We start from the raw sequence: 12,809 nt of genomic DNA on the forward strand, positions 1-12,809 counted from the left end.
TTATAAGTAACACGTGTAAGTCTAGGTCTTAACAGATGCTTGTCCTATCACCCTGCCTAAACTACAACTTAGCTAACAACTGTAATCTAATTGAATTTCTGATATTTTTTTCAATATGACTACATTAATTCCATGTCCTAGAATTCGTTTTATTTTAAAGTATACATGTTACGTTCCAAATTCTTTTGGCGTTATAATGATTATACTTATTGAGTTTTTTCATAAATTTGTCTACTTATTAATGATACAGTTTTATGGGTATAAATATAGACTATAATCTGCCTTTTGGTAGATCTCCTGGTGATGCTAATCTTATTTTGCTACAAGATCAAGGTACTGAAATAAAATAGAGAGGGAAGAATACTGGGGCTACATGTGAGCCCTTATTCTCAATTTTGGTATGTACGGGGATTCCTCAATTAAATTCCTAATGTTTCCTAGTAACCCACATGCATTATACTTCACAGGAATATTTACATTTATAATTATAATTCAGGCTCAACAGGCGACAAATCCCTAGAAGGTAACCTACTTCTAACCTTAAAATATACAATTTTTTTTTACAACTGGTTATAAAATGTATCACACTTGTAAAAAAGAGTTCAAATGATACATTTTAAAAATAGAATGTGAATGGATAATGGATGGAGTAAAGGAAAGGATATTGCTGCACAGATTATTTGGAAATTTTAAAGAAGATTTTTTATTTGGCGATGCTATATCAAAGTGATCTGTGTTGTTCGGAATATGCTATATAATTGAATGATGATTCTGTCTCAGCCTCACATCTCAATAAATCCCTTTGATACATATCTTGTCCCTGGTGGCCAGGTGTCTTCAGTAACTGGAAGCCCTGGGTTTACGATTCACATCAACTTGCCCCAATTTATATGGTTCTCTCCAGGACCCTTGAGGCATGGTAGATGGAGACCTACTCAAGGGCTGGAAACCAACTAAAGCTACTGAGAGTTTATTGCCCACTAGAGAATTTTCCCAAGTGCTAACTAGGGCTTTTGGATATAAACAGTGACATTTCAAAGTAGGAGGTGAAGAACTATGTTGGAGAGGGGAAGCTAGGCCAGAGCTGTGAGGAATGTCCTCTGCTTAGGGAATAGCCTCTTAGCAGTACCTTTTAGGTAAGAGGTTATCAATTGGCACCTTCTGTGTTTCTTTGAAGCTCCCAAAATAAGTTGCCAATGCAAATTGGATTTTTCAGAAGGGATTTTCTACTGGTAAGAGAAGATATTATTAGCAGCCTTTAGTCTGGCATGTAATTAATGTCTCCTCTGGTAATAAACTGACCCTCTAGAACAAAGTACTTCCTGATGGCCCAGCCACTGACTCAGCTCAACATTTACTCAATGTGGCCCAGCCACCGACACAGCTCAACATTTACTCAATGTCCGATTATCAAGTGTTTATTGTATGCCAGGGTCTATGCTGACTATCAACAATTTAACAAGATGTGGTCCTTGACTTTAAGGAGGTCTCAGTGAAACACACAAAATTAACACGATGTATCATTCACTCTTAAGTAATCCAAAACAAAGTTTTGTTATTGGAGCCCAGAGGGGAGAATTCAAGTCCTCGCTAACTCCTTTCTTCACCTACCACAATAAATTAGTTTATCAAGTCCTTTGGTCCTTTTTTTTTTTTCCTTTGGTTCTTTACTAAACCATCTCCCCACTTGTCCCCTTGTTTCACTTGTCACATACTAAATCAAAAGTGTATTGGTTAACACAAAAATATGTGGCTAGCACACTGTCAGGATTTACCTCCCTCCCTTATGTAGATTCCAGGGAGATTACCTCTCCTCCTTCTCTTAAATTTTTCACAGAGTTTACGATACAATTAGTAACATTCTGGTATGTGGGCAAAGTTAAATCAATTATGTATTGAATTTTTACTCCTTTCATTATTCTGACAACCTCTTAGGGAGCAGTTGGTTATAAAATTGCCAGTGGTTAGAAGTATTGACTTCCTGACCTTGGGGCTTAGACAAGTTTTTTATGCTGTCTTCCTGTCTCTTCATCTTTAAAATTGGGATAGGAATAGTACTTATCTCTAAGATTGTTGGGTTAAATTAATATGCTGGAAGCATGTTGACACACAGTAAGTGCTTACTAAGTGTTGGCCATTACTTGAGCACCCCGCGTTCTAATTTCAGAACACACACTGCTGAATCCACTCTTTTCATCACAAGACAAGCAAAGGCATACAGGAAGAAATGGACGCTGGGAGAAGTTAAGCACCTAGCCCAAGGTCACCCACCTAGTTAAGTGTTGGAGCTGGGTTCAAAGGCAACCTGGAAAGTCAATGAAAAGTATCCCAAGGCTTATATAAAGCAATTGCAACCTGAGGATCCAAGTTCTCCAACATACAAGAAATACTGGGCGTAAAGAACCCGGTCCTCTCAGTGGACCCCTACCTGAAATGCTGTGAGGCCGGACCTTCCCCAAACTGATTTTCATTCCTGCTATCCTTAAAAATTAAGGAAATTCTAACGTGCGGCCATCAAGGTGCTCACTTCTTTTCCCGCCTTCACCAAACACCCAGACCCTCTAGCCCCGGTTCTTTGGCTGGTAGTTTCAAGGCCGGGGCGGGGGTGGGGGGTAGGGGGATGCGCGGGAGGAGGGGAAGAGAGGGATGGAGGCTGCCTCAAGACCGCAAAGTGTCTGCCAACATGAGAATGAGAAAAGTGCGTTCACGGGAACCAGATTCTGTTTAGATCCTCTTTCCCCACACACTCGGATCTGAATGCTCCAAAAGAACTGATGCCACGCAAAATGCTTCAGTGAAGCTCCAGAGATGTTTGAATGAGGGTGCGTCTACCCTGGGCCGCACAGGTCCCAAGTTTTGGCCTACTCAGGCTCCTTGCCTACTCATCCAAGCACAAACTGAGTCATGCGTAAGAAACGTTTACTTGATGAGACTCAATCCCGGAAAATAGGATCCTAGGAATTTTTGCACAGTACCAGATCGACACTTTTGGGTTGGAGCAGCTAACTTACCAGATCCCTAGTAGTTAACTATTTTAGGGAGGCCTGCAGCCCTACTCTATCCCTTTTGGGGCTGCGTTAGGGGCCTAGGCGTTTGAACCTCTATTAACTATACTTCGTTGAATGTCAGGCACTAATCTAGGTTACAGGTGTTAAGCGGTTTGTCGAAAGAAAAAAAAAAAATCAATGGAAACACCATCACTCTATCCCCAATTTACATACAACAAAACTACCAGGTTAGAAATTGGCCCCAAATCTCACAATTTGTAAATGTGGGGAGAAGCCACAATTAGTCTAGATTCAGTCTGTTCTAAGCTACCATTATGTTAACTCCAGGTAATCAATTTTTCAAAAGCCCCTTTCAGTACGTGGTAAATTTCAGATGATACGTTGAAAGTTAGCGGGAGCAGAGAGTCTAACTCCCTTGCGGGATTAGGAAAGACGGGTTGTCTGCAGCCTAGAACGAGGCTTCTAAGAGGTTCTGGCCATTTCACTCGGCATGTTCATTTGAGACCACCGTATATCCACCCCTGCAGTTAAACCGTGCTTAGGCTTTACTGACTAAAGGCAGATCACTCGACTGTCTGAAATGCCTAACCACTTCGTGGATCATTAGACCTTAACCGATTTACCGCGTTCTGCAGAGAGGCAGATTTCTAGTAACAATGAGAGCCTTTTCTAAAGATCTAGAGAGATTTTTCTTCCACTTCTTGTTATCTTGGATAAAAATTAACTTACCTTCCTTTTCCTTTAATATTCCAAGTGGTGTTAGCTCTTCCTTTGAAATAGTGGGGGGCTCTGAAAAGAGCCTTTGGGTTTGAAAGCACTTCCGGAAACTCAAATCCCTGTCAAATCACTTGCCCTTGGCCTTGTGATGGCTCTCGGTCTTCTTAGGCAACAGCACCGCCTGGATGTTCGGCAAGACCCCGCCCTGAGCGATGGTCACGCGGCCCAACAGTTTGTTAAGCTCCTCATCGTTGCGGATGGCCAGTTGCAGGTGGCGTGGGATGATGCGAGTCTTCTTGTTGTCGCGCGCCGCATTACCAGCCAACTCCAGTATCTCAGCCGTCAAGTACTCCAATACCGCCGCTAAATACACCGGCGCGCCAGCCCCGACCCGCTCAGCGTAGTTGCCCTTACGAAGTAGGCGATGCACTCGGCCCACGGGAAACTGGAGACCCGCCCGCGAAGAGCGAGACTTCGCTTTAGCCCGAGCCTTACCACCTTGCTTGCCACGTCCAGACATCGCAAAATAAACAGAAAAGAAACAAACAAAAAAAGAGTACTTATCAAAACAAACCAAGTCTGAAAGCAGATAGAACACTGCTGCTTTTATAGGCATTTCCTGGGGAGTAAATCCGATTGTCTGATTGGTTAGTACCAAGATTCAACTAAGTAGCCAATAGAAAAGCTTTATTTCCATACCTCATTTACATAGTTCTGCCCATAGATGACAGCCTTGCTGTTTGTCTTCCAATTAACTAAGACGCAGTCTGCATCCTTCATTAGCATAAAGGCCCTATAAATAGCAGAAATCCTCTTTATACTTTCATTTTATTTTTCGTGTTTTGAGGTTTTAAAATGCCAGAGTCAGCCAAGTCCGTTCCTGCCCCGAAGAAGGGCTCTAAGAAGGCAGTGACCAAGGCGCAGAAGAAAGATGGCAAGAAGCGCAAGCGCAGCCGCAAGGAGAGCTATTCCGTGTACGTGTACAAGGTGCTGAAGCAGGTCCACCCGGACACCGGCATCTCGTCCAAGGCCATGGGCATCATGAACTCGTTCGTCAACGACATCTTCGAGCGCATTGCGGGCGAGGCGTCGCGCCTGGCGCATTATAACAAGCGCTCGACCATCACGTCCAGGGAGATCCAAACGGCCGTGCGCCTGCTGCTGCCCGGGGAGCTGGCCAAGCACGCTGTGTCTGAGGGCACCAAGGCTGTCACCAAGTACACCAGCTCCAAGTAAACTTGCCAAGTAAGCGTCTTTACACCTAATCCCAAAGGCTCTTTTAAGAGCCACCCACATGTCCACAAAGAGAGTTGTAACCTGCTGCTTATTTTCTATAAGTTGAAGTTTGGCCAAAAGTACTGTGCATTAATTAGAAGACAAAGGTAGAAAAATTTGTAAGTCCTATTAATGGGTCTAAGGAATGACAAGTGAAGCTGTTAAAAGCACTGCCAGGTTGTTGGGTTTTGGCATTGTTGTGTCAAATGTTACCCATTACCCGTTGCAATTAGGGGGTCACCGCAAGTATAAAGTCAGCTATTTTTTGAGTCCCAGTGATCAATGTACTGTAATTGACCTACAGCTATCTGAATACGAAAATTAACTGCGTAAGTGGCTGGTGGTTTGTAATACGCAGTCGGGGTTGACGAACTGCTTTAAGAGATGCTTGCAACTTGGCAAGTTTCCATGGAGGTTGAACCGAGGGCTGGCACCGAAAGGCGGGGAAACTAGGCGGGAAGAGAAAGGAGGCTATTGAACTTGGCATACAAAGTCTCTAGGAGAGAACCTTCCCAAACCAGGTAGTCGCGCGGCGGGGAGGGGGGGTGGGGGAGGGAGCTGGCAAGTTCCACCTTCCCTTAAGCAGTTTAATCTTTGTTCCAGGGGAAGATTTTAAGGTGAAAGAAACGCATTTTGCGTTTAATTTATCCAAGTCTAGAACACATTTTCAGCACCTAGGAGTAAACTTTGCTTTCTCTGTAAAAAAGTGGGAGACTACAGGAATAAAATTTATGTTACAAGGAAAACAGGTTTTTTTGTTGTTGTTTAACGATTTGAGGTAAGATACAGTGTGATTTAGATTACTTAACATTAAGACCCCGTGATTCTAAATGTGGTTTTCTTTGATCCTGGGAAAAATACTAAGGCCTGTCTGGCGCTAGACAGGTGTCCATTGGAACACGGCTCCACAGTTACTGGCTGCCTAACCTGGAAGTTACTTGAGAAATGAGGTGCAGCCCTGGCTTAATTAAGGTAGAAGTGCAAATATAGGACAATGGCACAGACTCATCACACAAGCTCTTCAGCCAAACTATAAAGTTTCCCAAGTCCTTCAACAACTGAAATTGGATTTTTTTCTATACCCCTAGTGAGCCTGCGCAAGGACTGATGATCCAAATCAGACTAACCTCTCCTCACTGCCAACTAATCAGTTTACCCCAAAAATGTGCAAACATTCACTATCCCAGGCTGACTACAAGGTTTTGTTTTGTTTTTGTTTTCTCCTTCTCTTCCCCTCTTTTCCTCACATATAAATTCTGGTTTGCCTTTGTTGGATGAAATAACAACTATTGCTTGATTTCTCTTCAGTACAAGAGCAGGCTGCCTAATCATTAACACCTTGGACCATTTATTTCTGAAGATTCCACCAAGACATTGTTTACCCGAGCCCTACCTTAGGAATCAATAGAAAAGTGAACTGAAAATGTACCTTGTCTAGCCCTGGGCACTTTGAGTTTTCTGTTCATCTTCCCTTGGCTCTTGTATGCTAAAATTTATTTTTACCCAGGTCTGCTTCTTATTTTGGTTCTTAGATTGTACTTTGTCGATTGGATACACATTAGTGGTTTTATCGCTAGATCATTAATTAGTTGGTGGCAGAGGACAGGGTATCTGGAATCTGGTTCATTTGTTCATCCTTTTTGGGTTGTTTGTGTTTGTCTGAGGATTCTGGTCATCTCTGGCATTTGAGAACACAGGACGAGGAAGTTGGTGTTTTTCTTTCTGGCCTTTGATGGGATCCACTGTGTTTGGTGTTTTGTGTTTGTATACTGTGGGTTCTTTTAACTAAAAATCAGAGTTTCTTTCTTCCTCTCAAAACTGTCTGTTATCGTGATTACTCAGTATGAGTCCAAATCATTGTCAGTATCTGCAAAAATAACATTCCTGCTTCAAAGATAAATGAATATAAAATGGCCGCCTAAAACTTTTAACTTTAATAAAGCGTTAGACCTAACAGGAGACTTAAGACAAGAAAGAAAACAAGGAAACAGCATCTTCAGCCTACAATTGGCCTGTCTCTTGCTATGCCGAAGCCTCTAAAGTTTATTATTCAATAATTCCAAAAAAATATTGTCCCTTCTTGCTCTTTAAGTAAGGTCAGAGAGGAGAGAGAAGAAATATGTCATTATAAATAAAGCTATTGAGTCAGAAAAAAGAGAGGGCTTCCAATACCAATGTTTGTAGAGAACAAACATTAAATAGTTTATTAACCTTAATGAGTTCATTGTGAGGGATATGGCACCGGAAACTAGAATTTCCTACCAAACTTAGAAGGATATCAGAGAATTTACTCATATTCCCAGCAGTGGTGTACCCTGAGGGATCTCTGATCTTGATCACATTTGTTTCTTTAACTGATCAACATACTTAAATCTCTGGTTGCTTTTAAATTAAATCTAAGTTTTGTTCCAGTTTCACAATTAGCTCCTCTAACTTGTACAATGATTGAGAATATTTTCTGCTTTATGAATACAAATAATTTTGAGCAAATTATCTACCTCAGCAGAAAATTTTAAAAGTTATAATGTAAACTTAAATAGCTTATATAAAGACTAAAAAACATACATCAATTTAAAATAAGAGCAAAATCAAATTCTCCAGATGCTTTAAACGTGCTACCTCTTTAAGTTGTAACTCAGACAGAAAAGAAAGTTTAACTGAATTTAATTAGTGGTCTTAGTTAACACATTACAGGATAAGAAAAAACAGAACTACTCCATTATTTTTGAACAACTTAAATATTTTAATACATGGCATGTAATTCTATAGGAAATTTAAAAATCACGTATTTCTAATCGAGTTAACCCTTTGGATAAATTTGCTGGCTTAACAATTCTGCTTTACAAACTGGCTCTACATCTTTTTCTTTATTATTGTTATAATGTAAGAATAATGTTAGTATAGTATTCTAGTTTACACAAGTTTAGGGGTTATTTTCTTTAAAAAAAACTAAGTTAAAATTATTAAATTTCTTTAACTCTACTGATTAGATGAGTTATCATCACTTTATTTAAAATTTTACATTACGTAAATTATGCATTGAACTAAATTATCACAAAATAGTGATAATGTAGATAGGTAATGTCATTTTTAAAATGGAATTAATTTTTCTAATGTTACAAATCATAAGGACTCATTGTGTCAGCTTAAATACTGAGTTCAAAGTCTATAGATAACTTTTAAAATTTAGATAAATATTAAATTGGGTAAATTAAATAAGTTGGAGGGTACAAAATACACATCACTAAAAACAGATCTATGCAAGTCTTTTATTTTCACACAGTTAAGAATGACCATAGATTAACAGGTTAGAGAACATATAGATGCCGTAGGAGAATAGAAATAGCTATGCTTGATTTTGCTACTTTAAATATGTAGAAGGGATATGTAAAGTGTGTATGTGGACCCAGAGGACAAGGCAGGTTTTGGACGGCCTCCTGGTTTCCTTATGCCTATGAGGGAACACAGTTGCCTGTTTTTCTAAAGGGCTGTCGTTAATACAAACAGCTCTGACTCTACTAAGTACTATAGCTGCAGAGAAACACAAATATGTGCACAAGCAATGGCTATGTTTGGTCTGTTTATTTATTAGAAAGTTGTTACTGTTCATTAATGTAGTAAATTCAATTTTATATGTATTGTCTTATTTATGCTGACAAGGTAATAATACTTTAGAGCTGCCATTAAAGACTGAATTTATAACTATATTAGTTTATCAACCACCCCTCAATAAAAATTGACTATCCAAATCTCTCATCTCTCTGTAGCCCAACCACTTCCAGACTTCATGGTCATGTAACAAAAAATAACTCCAACACAAGCACAAACTAGTTCAAGTTTTACAAAGATGTTGATTATCTCAAAAACTTGGCAAGTGATTGAATATTGCTATATATCCAATTAGTACAAATTGAAAAACAACAAAGGTGGGACAGTGCTTCAACCATATCTCAAGAACCACAGCATTAACAAATCAATTTCATGTTATTGTTTTGAAATATATGGATCTTTTTTGCCACCTGGGAATACTTGTGATAATTTTAAATAATAAAACATGAGATCATGGACAAAATATAAAACTATTCTTATCAGAACATATCAATCTATATCACCCCCTAACTGCTGAGAAGATAATACAAATAATTTAAAGTAAAATTCCCAAAAGAACATAAACTTACTGTGCCAAAATTTTACTTCTAACCTTAATAATAATGATAATATGACCTACATCTAAATATTCCCATAAATTCTCATCATTTGAAATTGTACCACAAGATCCATGTGACTTGTCTTTTCTTCTCTTTTGACATTTTCAGGTGTCAGATATTATCTAAAACTAATGTAGGCTACACTGTCATATATACAACAAATGCAATCTACATTTCAAAAAAAGACTTCAACAGACACACCTCTACATAATATACAGTTAAAGATTGTATTAAAAGAGACTCCCCAAAGTGTCAACTTTTAACAATGCTAGAAAAGACCATTTCCAGTATTTTTAACTACAAATGTTGTAGTTCAGGACAAATGGAATTTTTCTTTTTTTTCACAGCATAAACATGTTTAGAAACCTACCACTTGCATATACACTCTCATTGGAAAGCCAGTCGTGACACATTAAAAGATTTCCAGAATTTTGGAAGTAGGAAGCTTCCTCCTAAGATTCTACAGATCAAGATGAGATCTAGAATAGATAGCTTTTTCCTTCTTCTTCCCGTTGTGTTATTCTTTGTCCTTTTCTCCATTATCAGTTTTTCCAATGATTAGATTTCAGATTTGTTCTTCTCAAGTATTAGAAAAAAATTAAAAATCCCCAGAGCCTAGCCCTCTATCTATACCTTGACTAAAAGTTCCTGAACAAAAGAATGTGTACTACATAATTTATTTCTGAGTATGGCTCAAATTAGAGTTACAACTGTGGTTAGGAAAAATGACACTTATTTAACTTAAATCCATCAAGGTAATCTTTGAGGCCTGTTCTTCTAATTAAGACATACCAATTAAGTACTTGAAGATAATAGAGATTTCAAATATTTCTTATTATATTTGTGATTGTCCTCATAACGTTTTTGTCTTCCTCCTGTCTAATATGCAGATGACTAAGTGTTACAAAGAGGAGACTAAAACCCGCTACTCTATTATGAGAGTCTTGACCAAAGTGGAGAAGTTGAGAGACTCTGATGCCAGAAATGGTGAAGATATGACCTACCTAAGATGGAAATGCTGACTGAGAGTCAGTGGACCATATTATACAGAGGCAGCCTGTCACATATTCTTCACAGCCAATCTTGAGAGTTTTTAGACAATCACTATTTTTCTTTTTTTTTTTTAATCCTCTTTGGTCTGTGTAAGAACAGATTGTCCACACTGAACCCTTTCCTACTGAAAATAATGTACAAACATGATATCCTGTTCCTAGACAGCCCAAAGGTATTTCCTCCCCTCTTTCTCTTTCATAGTCATCTTTTTTGACTTGGATGAAATCAATCTATTGCTTGGCATACCTTATACACAAGTTAACAGTGTGCTAATAATTAACTAAGTGTCTTTGAGTTACTGTTTGACAAACCTAGTACTCTGAGCCTGTGGGGTGATAGTAATTACCTACTTGAGAAGATGGAGTGAGGATTAAATGAAATAGAAAATATAAAATATTTGCCCTAGAAATGGTATGGATGCCAGTAAAATGGCTGCACAGCATTGCTCCCTGTTGACAGAAGTGTAGCCCCTGGAGATAAAACCTCCCGGTTTGACGCTGAGCTTGCCACCTATTAGCTGTGAGACTGATACAAGTCATTAATCTCTCTGTGCCTCTTCTATATCTTGAGGATGATGGTAATAGCACCTACCTTCTAGATGTTTGTGATGATCAAAGACCTTTAATGCATAGAACACACTTTGAAGGGTGCCTGGTACATGGTAGGTACTCAGTTTTTGTGTGGTGTTTGACAAGTTTCATTTATAACCTTCTTTATGCCCTAAAGGGAACTAAGGCAGCTTGTGACTGAAGACCTCAGTCGGTAGGAGCTGGTTTTTCTTAAATGATAGGAATTTCACAAGTGATATAAAAAGATTGCCAACAGATTCCTTTGCATTTACCTTGGTCCAACAGGTTGACAGAAAATGCATTATTTTTCCCACACTTGTACTTAATTAGCTCTCTAGGTATATACCTAAGGACATAAGGAATGATAGCTATCACTTGTCTTGAAGCGTCCAGATTTCGAAGGGTGTGTAGATTCAGTACTTTGCTGTCCAACAGTCCTAAATTTAAAAGGTATTAAAAATTATTTAGCTTTTCCAAAATTTCACCCTGTGCAATCCTGGATGACTAAGCGTAAAATTAATTGGGCCAAATACACAGTTGCCTTTGACCTTGCCAGCAAGACGTTCTAGGCTCTGACTAAATTCTTTGGACTCTGAAAATCAGCTTGACATATCTTCAAGTACTATGGGTTTATTATAAATTAGGAAAAAGTGAGTAAATTTGGAGAATCAACTCTTTCTTATTGTCCCACCTCAGTTCTGAGGAAGGAAAATGAAGCTTTGGTTTGCTTATTTAAAGACTTACATAACCTTATCATCCAATAAGCAATTTGTGTAGTAATTAATGGAAAGAGTTGGTTTCATCTTGCTATGGGTATTCATGGTATTAGATCTCCCCAGCTGCAGGCTCCAAGGGATGAAGGAACAGAAATGATGGGACTTGTCTCATTCTATAAGGAGACTGATATACTTAAAGGAGGCAATACTGGGGTAAAACCTTGACTTCATCACCTATAGCTCTAAACTTGTCTTCTGACAAGATCGAGTTCTCCAACAGTAAAAGAATTGGCTTCAAAAGCAATAAGGAAGAAACTTTGTTCTCATTTTCTTTTCTCTCTCCTCTCCTCCCCTCCTCCCTTCTTTTCTTTTCTTTTCACTTTTTTTTCCCTACTATAATTGGCCCAAACTCAGCTGTAGGACAGGATATAAAAATATCAAAGATTAAAATGTGCCCGTATTGGGACTCCCCTGGTGGTCCAGTGGTTAAGACTTCTCCTTCCAATGCAGGGGGTGTCAGTTCAATCCCTGGTCAGGGAGCTAAGATCCCATGTGCCTCGTGGCCAAAGAAACAAAACATGACACAGAAGCAATATTGTAACAAATTCAATAAAGACTTTAAAAAATGGTCCACATCAAAAAAAAAAAAAAAAAAAGAAAAGAAAAGAAAAGAAATCTTAAAAAAAAATGTGCCCCTTTTATTGTTAGATTTGCTTAAACAATTGAGGTGTTAGACGCTGGTCACTAGATTTTTAAACACATGCATTTGGGCTTTAATGCACTGAAATACATATATTTTTAAAAATTGAAATTAATAAACAAATACGATTGTGTGTTTAAGAATTCTACAGAGATGATGCAAGTTCTGAGATCTTGAATGGAAGAAAGGCTGCTAGCCTCAAAGGTGGGTCAAGGATACCCAGCAAGCATCAGGGTAAGCGCTTTTTGGAGGTTTTGGAAAGTGCTTGGCCTCCCTGACTCTAAGCATCAGAGACTGAGCCTGGCTCCATCGATTCTAGACATAAATAATGCTGAGTGGATTGGAATTGTTTTTCCTATATACTTTTTTTATAAGTTTTTTTTTTAAGAGCAGTTTTAGGTTTACAACAAAATTGAGAGGGAGGTACAGAGATTCCTCAAATACTCCCTACACCCATACACCCACACATGCATAGCCTTTCCCAATACCAGCATCACTCACCAGAATGGTACTTTTTTTTTTTTTTAAACCAAGGATGAACCTATATTGACACAGCATAATCA

General features: G+C 38.7%; 2 protein-coding genes across 2 annotated transcripts; one reads left to right on the plus strand and one right to left on the minus strand.

The window, feature by feature from the left end:
• Positions 1–3,852: 3,852 nt before the first annotated feature.
• On the minus strand, positions 3,853–4,245 carry LOC136128960 (histone H2A type 1-C). Its single transcript, XM_065885012.1, has one exon. It carries the CDS (start codon positions 4,243–4,245, stop codon positions 3,853–3,855), a length of 393 nt encoding a protein of 130 aa, XP_065741084.1.
• A 335-nt stretch (positions 4,246–4,580) lies between these two features.
• LOC136128793 (histone H2B type 1-C/E/F/G/I-like) lies at positions 4,581–4,965 on the plus strand. The gene has a single exon (XM_065884709.1). It carries the CDS (start codon positions 4,581–4,583, stop codon positions 4,959–4,961), a length of 381 nt encoding a protein of 126 aa, XP_065740781.1. The 3' UTR covers positions 4,962–4,965.
• Positions 4,966–12,809: the final 7,844 nt, after the last annotated feature.

Source organism: Phocoena phocoena, chromosome 10 (assembly GCF_963924675.1).
Source record: "Phocoena phocoena chromosome 10, mPhoPho1.1, whole genome shotgun sequence".
Taxonomy (NCBI): domain Eukaryota; kingdom Metazoa; phylum Chordata; class Mammalia; order Artiodactyla; family Phocoenidae; genus Phocoena; species Phocoena phocoena.